General features: G+C 43.1%; 3 protein-coding genes across 5 annotated transcripts in view; 1 reads left to right on the top strand and 2 right to left on the bottom strand.

Moving 5' to 3' along the window:
- Window positions 1-705: 705 nt before the first annotated feature.
- LOC132455718 (low choriolytic enzyme) lies at window positions 706-2967 on the bottom strand. 2 transcript variants are annotated; one of them, XM_060049653.1, is made up of 10 exons: window positions 2815-2967; window positions 2702-2734; window positions 2535-2600; window positions 2385-2434; window positions 1911-1992; window positions 1693-1828; window positions 1440-1612; window positions 1248-1329; window positions 1045-1166; window positions 706-948 (listed from the first exon to the last, which is right to left on the bottom strand). In XM_060049653.1, the coding sequence occupies exons 1-10, from the start codon at window positions 2903-2905 to the stop codon at window positions 809-811; spliced, it is 975 nt and encodes a 324-aa protein (XP_059905636.1). In that variant the 5' UTR covers window positions 2906-2967; the 3' UTR covers window positions 706-808. The 2 variants fall into 2 exon arrangements, with proteins under 2 accessions (XP_059905636.1, XP_059905637.1); XM_060049654.1 differs by having other exon boundaries at window positions 1693-1807.
- A 193-nt stretch (window positions 2968-3160) lies between these two features.
- On the top strand, window positions 3161-8182 carry zcchc9 (zinc finger, CCHC domain containing 9). 2 transcript variants are annotated; one of them, XM_060049656.1, is made up of 6 exons: window positions 3161-3266; window positions 3578-3984; window positions 4138-4288; window positions 4689-4781; window positions 5097-5165; window positions 7676-8182. In XM_060049656.1, exons 2-6 carry the CDS (start codon window positions 3589-3591, stop codon window positions 7786-7788), a joined length of 822 nt encoding a protein of 273 aa, XP_059905639.1. In that variant the 5' UTR covers window positions 3161-3266; window positions 3578-3588; the 3' UTR covers window positions 7789-8182. The 2 variants fall into 2 exon arrangements, with proteins under 2 accessions (XP_059905639.1, XP_059905640.1); XM_060049657.1 differs by having other exon boundaries at window positions 3259-3399.
- Window positions 8183-11463: 3281 nt separating this feature from the next.
- Window positions 11464-12450, bottom strand: part of LOC132455688 (multiple C2 and transmembrane domain-containing protein 1-like) — a 160818-nt gene continuing 159831 nt past the window's right edge. Inside the window, exon 23 of the transcript XR_009525321.1 lies at window positions 11464-11476. The gene's annotated coding sequence lies outside the window, so the exon portion shown is untranslated. The remainder of the gene's footprint in view (window positions 11477-12450) is intronic.

Genomic DNA, 12450 nt, shown 5'->3' with positions numbered 1-12450 from the left:
TCAATCAAGTTTGGTGCAAGCCACTGAACAATTGTTTGCTCCAAAACTTATTTCATCCGTTTTGGATACCTACTCCGTGTGCTTTTACCAGTCTACTGCTACATCCATCGGCTGCTGTGGGGTTTGTTTTTAGCCCGAAACGGCAGCATAAGCTTGTTTTCTGGACTGGGAGTGTGGCGTTTACCTCGATCTCTGGCCATCTATTTTCTGTGTAAACCAGGACAATTCTGCCTGCACCAGCTACAGCCAGGGGTACTCCAGCTACAGCCTAATAAGAAATGTGCACTTAAAAAACCTTTTATTTTATTTTTAGCTTTTTGCTAAAAGGCTCTAGTATGGCACAAAACACCCCAAAACATAACTGTTCTAGGTGGTATTAAGAAAAAAAAAAAAAAAACAACAAAAGAAATAAATGGTGTGTTCAGTTAAAGACCTCGGGAAGTGTTGGGGATGGATATTCAAATTCTAGCCGTGTTGGGTTGTCGTAAGGTACCCCACCGTGCCAAGCTGGGCCAGTGGGCCTACCGCCAGTATAGTATAGGAAAACGCCTTTGCCAGGCAGGCACACATGTACATTGAGGCTCAGCCCAATAAATGAAACGAGGTTCATTTTGTAGCCAGACACAAGCAGGTCTTCTTGCATTCCAAGGGTATTACAGCCTTGTTTAGGGTATGAAAAAAAGTCTGTGACAAGTCTTTTATAAAAAACGCTTTTTATCATTTAGGAGAGTTACAATTTTAGCCAATACCAAAAAAAAGTGAAGCCATCGTGTAGGCTACAAATAAAAAACGACTGATATCCAACCCATCATCCAACTGGTTGGTAGGTATTGAAATCGGCAGAGACTCCTGGTACGTCCAAATACAATTTCTTTAGTCGATCAAACATTTTGAGAAATGTGTCTTCCTTTTCCTTCGACAGCTTGTCATCCATTTCTCCCGTTCCAGCTAGTGAAAGATGAGATATAAAAAAAAAAAAATAGGCCATTAGATACACTGAAGTATTGTTCAACAAGATGTATTCCAGTCAAAGACCGTACAAACCACATTGGTAGAGGACTCTGATTCTTTTCATATCATGTGGAGTCAGGTGAGTCCTTTGTCCCATATCGCTGCTATGCTTCAACAGCTTGATGGTGGGCAATCCATTTTTAGAGAAGTACTGTCTATTAAAATAAAGTGGACACAATATTACACAGCACAAACACCCCAAAAGTCAAGTAATTGTCATCATCTACATGCTTTACCGTCCGTAGTGCATAATCGAAGAAGTATCGTAAGGAATTCCAAAAGTTTTTCCATCTTTCATTTTGAAGTTACTGCGCTTTCCTGTAAAGATTATGAACCGGAGAAATCCCCTTACAATCAACGACTCCCGATGTTGAAAATAATTGACCGACCATCCATCAATACTAGACAAATACAAATACAAACGTCACCTTTCTGAATGTTGTTTTCAATGACCTCGATATGTTCGTTGCGGTCCAGCCGCGTATGTTCGTGATGGAACCCCAGAGCATGCAGTATCTCATGTGCTATATTTCCAACGTTGCACATTGGCCCAACGTATAACTTTTGCTCTCCGCCTTGGTACCCCACATAGGATGCACAACTACAACAAAACGCAATTCACAAATGGCTGAAAATATATTATTATTATTATTCTGGTGGCGTCTGGTTAATCTCACTCACCCCTTGCTTGGGTAGAAATGTATATAGTCTGGTTCTGTGCTTCGTTTGTGAAAGGACACACAGGCGTTTTCAGACAATATCTCCATCGCCTTCAGCATGCTGTCAGTCATATCGACTGGGCAAACACAGTTGTAAACTTCTACAAATACACAAGGAAACTCCCCCCGAAACCCAGAAGGACACCATACATTGGCCCATTAATTCATTACACGACCAACCTAAATCGGGGTGGATCACAAACGCCACAGAGACCTTTCCGTTGACGGCTGGCCAGACGGCATCAACGGCGTTCCTGTTTGACTACCGCGGACACACACACACACACACACACACACACACACACACACACACACACACACACACACACACACACACACACACACACACACACACACACACACACACACACACACACACACACACACACACACACACACACACACACACACACACACACACACACACACACACACACACACACACACACACACACACACACACACACACACACACACACACACACACACACACACACACACACACACACACACACAGAAAGAGAAACCCATTACTACAATATACTGGATGTATATAAATAAAAAAAAACAGGGCCTACTCAAATAAAACCCACGCAACCTAAACCATGCAAGTGTATACTCGTGAAAACAAGCTGCGGAAATGATTTTACTTACTGGCATAATTATGTCTCCCTCAACGATGGCCTTGTCAAAGGCAAGTATCGCTGCAAGGAATAAGGAAAACATTCAAAATGGCAACAAATTAAATTGTTACGATGACTATTCAATGAATTAACACCAATGCCAAACAGGTTGGGCATTTACCTTCTAATGTTTCTGGATTATCTCGGGCATAGTTTATGGCATCGGCATACAAATCTCCAAAGACTTCTATATGCAATTTAAAAAAAAAAGAAAAGGAAATAGATTAATAAATGATTAGATCAATGTCAACACTGGCCAGTATAATGCAACTAGAAGTAGAAACACACCATTTCCATGATTTGTCACAGGACTACATTGCACTGCAAAAAAAAGATCGACCAAATTAGATAGGCTACATTATGTATAATCAACAATAAATAAATAAAGTTTATTTTCTTACCATGTCCAATACACATTGACAGACACAACAGAGAAATTAGGCGTGACAAACACATTACACAAAATTCTCGAAGTATTCTCGATGCCTTCATGTCACCCCAGATAACCAACCTCTTCTGGACCAATGTGCTCTAATTTCCTACCAGTGTGATTATTATAACCAGCTGAGGTGGCCTGATTGGTGGCCTGTTTGGGAGGGGTTTATTTGTGAGAATGCATAAAGAATCTTTTATTGTTAATATTAATTAAGTGTTATTAAGTATATCGCTTATATATCTACACTTCTTTTACTGACTGTATGTATATAGGTAAAAAAAACAACATAATTTTTAATTACGATTGTTTCCTTGCGTGACTGGAGTTGACCCCCCTAGACCGATAGAGGGCGACAAAACATCGAAAGGTAGAATGGCGATTTCCGGTAAAACATAGAAGAAGAGAAGTACTTCCCAGGTAAATATGTCCACATGTTACAGCTAACAGTGATGGTATTTTTTTATATACATGTATATAATAGTTGCTATCCGTGCTTTGAATAACTAGTGTCATTGCAGTAAAACCTTCTCGGGTAATGTACGGGAACAAGGTGCGTAGTGTCTGTACTGATGTTCTATATCGCTAAGTAAACACCAGCGTGCATCCGCTGACCATATAGACTCTCCTCTTTTATCAAACTGTATCTCATGGCAGATCTGATATTGTTGGCCGCTTGTGTAAAAACGGTCGTCTTACGCTAATGTAGATATATTTTAATGTTTGATCAGAAGGTGTCAAGATGACGAGATGGGCCAGAGCCAATAACATCCATAAACACAAACCAGCCGACGCCACCCCATGGGACCAGCTGAAACACACTACTGCTCAGTCGGGAGCCAAAAGGACATTCCCTGCTTCCACAGGAAGACCACGTCCAGTTCCATCGGACCCTCTACGGAGGACTCAGCGGCAGGAGCCTGCAGATTATAAAAAGCCCAACAAGAAGAAGAAGGACTATGATAATGTAGACGTAAACGGCTTCATGGCGTACCTGGAGGAGAGCGGCCAGCCTCTCCCCAGGGGCCAACAGGACGGGGAGCAGGGCCTCCGAGAAGAGCTGGAGACCGCTGTGAGGAAAGACAACCGCCGGGAGGACAGGAGGATAAGGAGGCAAAACGATAAGAAAAGTAAAATGGTGAGTGATTACTTTTCTAAGTGCTCTGCGCTTCTTTCTCACGTTATTTAGCCTACATTAAATCAAATTTGGAGTGGGTACAAAAGAAGCTTACGGTGCTACCATATGCTCTCTTGTTTCATATTGTTTGCTTCGTCCGGTTCTTCCCGATAGCTCTGCTTCAACTGTAAGCAGCCGGGCCACGGTCTGGCTGACTGCCCCGAGGCGGAGCGCGACGCGGAGATGGGCAGGGGGATCTGCTTCCGTTGTGGATCCACTGAACACGAAGTCACGAGGTGCCGGGCGAAGGTGGATCCGGCTCTAGGTGAGGGCAGCAAATGTACACTCTCAGGCAAACCGATAGCTCATCTGTTTTAGGTCTCAATATTTATTTAATTTTTGTGTGGTCTTAAGGACGTACAACATTAGGGACATTAAACATTTGATCATCGGGCACACAAGAAAAGTAGTTGAAGGTGATATAATATCGAGATGTGTTTTGAATGTACATTGCAGCAATATAACAGACAATTTAAATATCGGACTCCTTTGTCTAGTAGCATGACGATGCTAAAGTGCAGGTGGATGAGGTTAGTTCAACTGTTCATGACAGGTGTTGCCTGTGGGTAAAATCTCTGCCGTTTGTTTGTGGATGTTGCGTTACCTCTTCACAGACTGAAGGAGGGAAGGTGGTATGTCATGTTAACACGTTTTCTGCCTCTTAGGGGAGTTTCCTTACGCAAAGTGCTTCATCTGTGGAAAGACGGGGCACTTGTCACGGTCGTGTCCTGACAACCCTAAGGGTCTATACAAAGAAGGTAAGCACAGGTCTCTAAGTTAAACGTGACAATTTATACCACCAGGTGTGAGTGTGATTATCCGTTACAAGCCGTTGTGAAAATCTGCCTCTTCTGACAACACAAGTGGGCGTGTCAACGTAGATGCATGACGGATAGATGAGCAACGTTTGCTACAGTCCACTGGGTGGGCTGGTAGACTGATCCGTCCATCACAATCCAACTCAAACCTGGTGGTATAATATGTCAGCCTTTAGGAAAACTCTTCTGCCGTGGGATACCAGGGATGTTGAACCAGCCAGTGTATAGTTGTGTTGATATGAGTTGTCTTTGCAGGAGGTAGCTGTCACGTGTGTGGCTCTGTGGAGCACTTCCAGAAGGACTGTCCCGAGCACCAGTCTAAAGGTAGTGTGTGTGTGTGTGTGTGTGTGTGTGTGTGTGTGTGTGTGTGTGTGTGTGTGTGTGTGTGTGTGTGTGTGTGTGTGCGTGTGCGCGCGGGGTTCTTCCCTCATGTCCACATTTACATCTGGTCATTTTGAATGCTACTCTTCTATCCACACACGTCTTAAAGGTCCCATGACATGAAAATCTCAATTTATGAGGTTTTCTAACATAAATATGAGTTCCCCTAGCCTGCCTATGGTCCCCCAGTGGCTAAAACTTGCGTTTGGTGTAAAACGAGCACTAGCTGTTCTGCTCCCCTTTGAAAAAACGGAGGCTCAAGCGCGCTGATTTGGAAATCTGTGCTCATGACGTCATGAGGAATCTCAGCTCCTCCCCTTACTCTGCCTGGCCCGCCCAGAGACGTTGGCCCGCCAATGAGACTCGACCGTGCGAGCGCCACATGTGTGTGTGTGAATACACACACTGTAACGCAAGTGTTTCTTGTCGGTTCTTTGACGTGTCTTGTATTTCCACAACGAGACTGTCGTGGGGGTTATCTAAGCCATGGTTGAGAAGGAATTGGGGGAAAGGAACTTTGGTTTGACTCTGTGAAGTACATGAACTGCGACATGCCGCCGGTTGCCGCGAGGCACCATCGCCCGGCAGCGGGCAGCCGGCCGCGGGCAGCCGGCCGCAGGCAGCGCGCGGTTCAGTCGACTTCAGGTTGATGTGAAAGTGGAAGAACCAGAGACGTCGCAGAACCCGACAAAGATATTATGTGATTCATAATATCGTCTGGAGGCGCACACAATATGTTATATGATATAGATATCTATGTATCATATGATATTATTTAGATATAGAGCTCCAGGACTGTAACGCAAGTGTTGTACACTTCCTTGTTATTTGGATAACCGTTCTGCTGTTGGTGTGATGGCGCAACACGTCGGACTCTCGTATCTGGTATTTCTACAACGAGACTCGTATTGGGGGTTATCTCAGCCAAGGTTGAGAATGAATTGGGGGGAAGGAACTTTGGCTTTGACTCCCTCAAGAACATGAACCACGACAAGGAGGAGAAAGGGATCTTTGCCGGGCAGCGCTTATGCACCTCCGCCTCCGGCGGTGGTCCCTCAGCGGGGCTCAAGCGGGAGACATTCGCCGCCAACAATCCCTTTCTCCTCCATGTCGTGGTTCATGTTCTTGAGGGAGTCAAAGCCAAAGTTCCTTCCCCCCAATTCATTCTCAACCTTGGCTGAGATAACCCCCAATACGAGTCTCGTTGTAGAAATACCAGATACGAGAGTCCGACGTGTTATGCGCCATCTCACCAACAGCAGAACGGTTATCCAAATAACAAGGAAGTGTACAACACTTGCGTTACAGTCCTGGAGCTCTATATCTAAATAATAGATATCTATATATCATATAACATATTGTGTGCGCCTCCAGACGATATTATGAATCACAAACGACTTTGTCGGGTTCTGCGACGTCTCTGGTTCTTCCACTTTCACATCAACCTGAAGTCGACTGAACCGCGCGCTGCCGGCTGCCCGCTGCCGGGCGATGGTGCCTCGCGGCAACCGGCGGCATGTCGCAGTTCATGTACTTCAGCGAGTCAAATCAAAGTTCCTTTCCCCCAATTCCTTCTCAACCATGGCTCAGATAACCCCCACGACAGTCTCGTTGTGGAAATACAAGACACGTCAAAGAACCGACAAGAAACACTTGCGTTACAGTGTGTGTATTCACATTGATGTGGACGTTGAAGAACCAGGAACGTCGGAGAACCCAACGCGGTCGTTTGAGATTCATAATATCGGCTCACACAGCTTTTGGCCGTGATAATATATATTATATGATATAGATATCTGTGTAGGCTATATGATAATATTTAGATATAGAGCTCCAGGACTCCCGTGTGTTCTAGAATATTTACAGAACACGGCTAAAGGCTGTGTGCGGCTCGCCATTGCGATACATCCACTGTAAACAGAGCACATGGTGGCTGCAAGCTGCTCAGGGCCACACCCCCACCCTCCTCCTTGACACGCCCACCGAAACAGCGCATTTGGGGGAAGCTCAATGTGCGACTGGCTCGGAGTGGCTGTAACTCTGCACCACGGCTGAATTTAGGGAACGTCTTTGAATACTGTGTTAGTTGCCCACTAATACCTATATTAAAGAATACATAAAATAGCATGTCATGGGACCTTTAAGAAGTGCCGTAGAACAATGAACACATTAATTTGTAACTACGAAAAATGTAACTGCTGTTACCAACTAAAACAAATGAAGTATCACTGTAAATTAATTTAGACATCCTTATTTAGTCCTCTGCTTGGAAAGTGGTTTCAGCGGGCCGTACAGTCGATCGGTTAGGGTGTTCTACTCCCAGAATAATGGTCAGACTCCAAAGTCCACAGTCATCCTCAAACATGCACCACAGCAGTAGACTGGAGAGGACACTCGTGGTGGTGGGTTAACGAGGGTTGATGAATCTTCCATTTGCCCTCCTGTGTTGACAGTGACCGCCATCACGTTGGGCTGGCTGTCCAACAACATGAGTGCCGACCACGAGGACGTGGACGTGCCGGTGAAGAAAGCCAAACCTAAACAGGCCAAGGTGGTTGTGTTCTAATGCCATGCAATCAAACGTTATCCACCTCACTAGAATGGTATATTACCATGTGAAGAGTTATGATAACGCTTTTGGGAAACATTTGATTGGCCTCGCTGTGTAAACTTACGAGGTTTGTTGTTAGTTTTTTGTTGTTAGTTCTGGTGAGGTCAAATGAAAGAACAGCACAGATAGAACAACAACACAATCTAACAATCATTCAGGTTGTTGTACATCTCTACAATAATTCTTTATATTAAAATGTGTTAACTATGTACTCAAAGATTTATAATACTTTAAAGCTTTAAGTTAAGGGTTATGTAGCTAATAAACTATGCTTCTATTTAAGGTGTCCTTTGAACACGTTATTTGTAGGTTTGTTTGGTCAAATTGTTAATAAAACTCTTTAAAGCGACCTATTGTTTCTGTCCTAATGAAGAAATTAAGACCAGATTGAAGTCTTCAGTCAAGTTGGCCATTATTTGGTGTAACAGACATTTCTGGAAATCAATCTCAGTGCTTGGGAGGAGCTCTGGATTCTACAGTGCAAAGCGACCCTACTTCTCTGTGCCTGGCAGTTATTGATTTGATGGAGTTTATTAAACAAATCTAGCTAAAAAAGTTTTCAAAACAAGACATAACGTGGTGTTTTGTAAAGCTGAAATTGATTTGATATTTGTATCTCTCACCAGTAGATGGAGACAATCATCACTGTGGCAAAATGAACAAGCCTAGACATGCCTGTGGGTTGAGTTTGATCCATAAGTCTTATTTAATATAAGACTTAATATTATAATTGGGTCATGTCAATGTGCTGCATCCTCTGATAAACAACCATTTGTTGATGAAAATACATTGAATTATTTACGCTACAATATGAACTATTTAACAATGATAATAATTTCTTGGAACATTTCAGCAGAGTGTTCAGTCCATGTTACTCGCCAATTCTGTTAACCAGCCGTATTCCATTGGTTTTTAAAGACAAACAGACTCTCAATGGTAGCTCAACTGTCTGTAGACTGTGATACATTGGCTCATGTCAATATAATACTTGTTTTTTCCACTTAAGTACTCTAAATAATGACTCATCTACATTTCAAAATAAATATAGCAATTAAAGTTCTTAAAAATAACAGTAATGGAAATTGCTCATTTAGTTTTTCACTGCTAATGTATCGTTGGTAGGGAAAGTCTTCTGAAATTACAAAGAGCCCTTTTAGTATCTGGTGGCTAAAATAAGTCAAGGAAATGATTTCACAAATGAGTAATCCAAAGGTCCGGAAGAGCAGTTGGTTGTTGTTAAAAGGTATGCAGATGGTCCGTTACCCCATCATACATTTTAGATGTATTTTATTATATCAGGAGTCTACAAAGTATAATTATTGTATCTCAAAAATAGGTATAGGTTTTGGAGTATGAATACAGTTTGGAGTATGAATACTAATGTATCGATCTAAATATATCTATTTATCCATTTTAATAAATTTCTATGAATTTGGAAGGCCCTCACTGTTGAATTAATCCATAGTCAAAAAGCTAGAAGAGTCTCTGCCTGCCCCCAACACAACATCTCTATGAAGCACATCCTGATGTTCTCAGCCTGTTGATGGTGCCAGGCAGCAAAGTAAAAATCGGACATAAAAAGCAAAATGCAGCTAGCCTTGATCTTCATGGAAAACACAATTTAAGCTATGTCACATGGATGTCACATGTCAAGTAATATGTTTCTCCCTTTCTGCTTGCTTCCGCGAATACCCAACCCTCTTCCCACATCTCACAGCCTGAGCCTAGTTTGCCATGACACCTTTCCACATGACACACACAAACACGTACAGAACTTGCCGCCCCAAAGCCCCTCCGCAATAGTCGCTAATCATAACATTTCAAAGGCACTGCTGCCATGCAGTAATTGGACTGTGCTGCAGTCGGTTTCTAGGTCAACCTCTTTCCTGACCTTGGGATGCCTGTGAAGTTTTGGGTCGGAGAATGTAGCCACCACAACTCCTCTATATCAACAAGTATCACTTTAACACAATTAAAACCTGCCTTGAATGTAAAAAATGTCAATATCCCAGTGAAAGTATGCGCATCTCAGCACACTTATTACTTCAATTACTACCACGTTTCATTGGTCTGTTGGTTTATTCAGGACCTTTTAAGAAAGTGGATGAGATAGCGTACGTGTCGTAATGTTGTAGCTAAGGGAAACTCCATAGTGACATCTGCTTCTCTCTTTCATTTATGTTTAGATATGATATGTGGCTTCAGGTGATGCTGAATGCAGCAGTCTAGATGCTAAGTTTTACTAGAATGTGATGGGATTTGTGGATCTATGGCCTAACCTGCAAGTGCACCGATTTAGTCCATGCCCCTTGAGCAGGCGTGTGTAGTGGTTAGGTCGTTGACCCCAATTTGGATGTTTCTAGTTTTCCCCCTCAACGTTCACAGTCCGCCTATCTTTGAGGTTAACGACCCAACCCAACCTGCTTATTAATGGCATTTATCTACAAATGGAAGAAAATTACCATGAGGCAGCTTTCGATAAAAGTGTCTAAATAGTCAAATAATAGTCGAGTTCGGATTAGAATGGTGATGTTGCGTCTCCAAGGTGCTTTGAGATATGTGGCCTTTGATGTTCCCCAGTGGGTCAGTTTATGGACTGAGTCTTAAGAGAGGGAACTCTCCTCCGGTCCGTTTATGGACTGACTCTTAAAGAGAGTGAAGTTCTCTCCTCCCAGATGTTTGGATCTAACGTGGAGCAGGAGGAGGTACAGCGAGGGCGCCATGGGAGGATGTGAGCTCGTATCTTCACAGGTCTAACGAGGTCAGCAATACTGCTGAGTTTGACCGATGCTCTGTTAGACTAATTGCTCCATTGCAAGTGCTGGAAATGAGACGGCAGGATACTAGGTAGCTCTATGTGCTCACCCAATGTACTTATTTACCTATGTTTTTATTCCACTACTATATGTCACTCAATCCGTTCCACTCTTCAGATTGACAAGTTCACGGTTAATTGATTAAAAAAACTGCTAGCTTCAACTTTAAAAGTTTATACAGGACAATGTTTTTTCAAGATGTTTGGAAGAATAAGTATTTAATCATTGAAGTCAATGGAGGCTTGACATGCCTAAAGTGAACGCAGCAAAAAGCGGCAAAAAAATAATAGAATCTTCGCAGCTATTCTGACACCCACAGGGAAATAATTGTATGTTGTGTTCTTCTTTTGTCGATTGCCATTTGAGTAGCATTTGGTCTTTTTTGGCACGAAAACCTCAAATGAGTTGGATGCTCCTGCTCCAATTGGACTTAACCATCTGTAGAAAAGACCATCCTGTACCTCCACATTTTGCTGTATTGTAATGGCATATATACAAATAGAATCATGATACTAAATGTAGGGCTGAAGGCACAAGAACGAAATACATTTTAACAGTATTCAAATTGCTTTTCCCAATGGTAGCATTTATAGGATTTGTAATGTCTAAAATAATAAGGATTAATGATCTGTCAAAGGAAAACCCTTGCATTGTGCAAACACTAATGGCCTTAGAGGCTTAACATTTGTTACTGTATGTTCTGAAATACAATCTATGGTTTAGACATCCGTTTGATTCGAGAACAATATAGTGTTATTGTGTGTTTGGGGGTTCCCATGGACAATGTCAAGGGAGCGATGTGAAAAGCTTTACTTCCCCCAATAAGTCTACCTCGTACAATTAAACAAAAAACCAAAACCAAAATGAACAGACTCCAAGATGGCAACCTCAGAAGACCCCCGTGAACGATTTCCGCGAAAGCTTCTGCCTCAACAAGGAAGAGAACTGAAACCGTGGCCAGGACGGATCCCAAATCTGCCAGACAGCTGCATCATAGCTCCCCCATCACTCCTCCTTAGGCCTGATGATTACACAATTCAAATCAAAGAGACTATGTTTGTGACTGCAGGAGACTGTGTGTGTGTGTGTGTGTGTGTGTGTGTGTGTGCGTGTGCGCGTGCGCGTGTGTGTCTGTGTGCTTGTGTAGAGGGCATATTGTGTACATGTGTGCGTTATTGAGCCCCGTGTGAATGGGCTTTGTGTGCGTGTGTCTGGGCGCATGCGTCTGTGTGTGCTTAAGCGGTCGTACATGCTTGTGTGCCCGTGTGTGTGTGTTTGTTTACACAGTAGGCTCATTCATTTAAGTCTCCTGGTTCTCATTTAAAATAATAAGACTCTTTTCTTTAGTTATTGTCTCTCAGTCGATGGATTTCCCAATGCTAACCCTTTCCCGGCCCAGCGGTGCGAGCGGATGGCCCTACAGTGTCAGCAATCGGCCCTATTAGCTCCAGGGAAACATCTCATTGATATTGAATTCATTGAATGCCCAAATGTTCTGTCTCAAATCAACGAACAACACAGGTCTTCATTTTGGAGTTGTTTTAGCTCAATCAATTAAATATAGGCCTACCGCTGGAAACGCATTCAGTGATTTGACCGTTCACTCTCCTTGCGCCAGCAACACGTGGCCTTTTTTTTATACTTACAGTCTGTCAAAGAAAGCAGGCCGTTTTAATGAACTTGACTACTGACTTTTATGATTAGAGACCCGCCGGGTGTCTTCGTTCCTGCTGACGGGGGCATCTTTCCAGCGCCTTCAAAGCGTGTAGTAAACGCCGTCCAAACTCCTGACTCACCGGCA

The sequence above is a fragment of the Gadus macrocephalus genome, chromosome 4, assembly GCF_031168955.1.
Source record: "Gadus macrocephalus chromosome 4, ASM3116895v1".
Lineage (NCBI taxonomy): Eukaryota > Metazoa > Chordata > Actinopteri > Gadiformes > Gadidae > Gadus > Gadus macrocephalus.
Note: the sequence above shows the minus strand (reverse complement) of the source record. Positions and strands in the feature narration are given on the sequence as shown.

What these genes read in the sequence shown, in the direction of transcription:
- LOC132455718 (XM_060049653.1), bottom strand. Translation starts at nt 2,905, where the DNA reads ATGAAGGCATCGAGAATACTTCGAGAATTTTGTGTAATGTGTTTGTCA. An exon ending in GTCAATGTGTATTGGACATG is followed by an intron (nt 2,735 to 2,814) that starts GTAAGAAAATAA and finishes TTTTTTTTGCAG; the next exon opens with TGCAATGTAGTCCTGTGACA. An exon ending in TGTGATCCACCCCGATTTAG is followed by an intron (nt 1,829 to 1,910) that starts GTTGGTCGTGTA and finishes TATTTGTAGAAG; the next exon opens with TTTACAACTGTGTTTGCCCA.
- zcchc9 (XM_060049656.1), top strand. Translation starts at nt 3,589, where the DNA reads ATGACGAGATGGGCCAGAGCCAATAACATCCATAAACACAAACCAGCC. An exon ending in ACGATAAGAAAAGTAAAATG is followed by an intron (nt 3,985 to 4,137) that starts GTGAGTGATTAC and finishes TCTTCCCGATAG; the next exon opens with CTCTGCTTCAACTGTAAGCA. An exon ending in TAAGGGTCTATACAAAGAAG is followed by an intron (nt 4,782 to 5,096) that starts GTAAGCACAGGT and finishes TTGTCTTTGCAG; the next exon opens with GAGGTAGCTGTCACGTGTGT.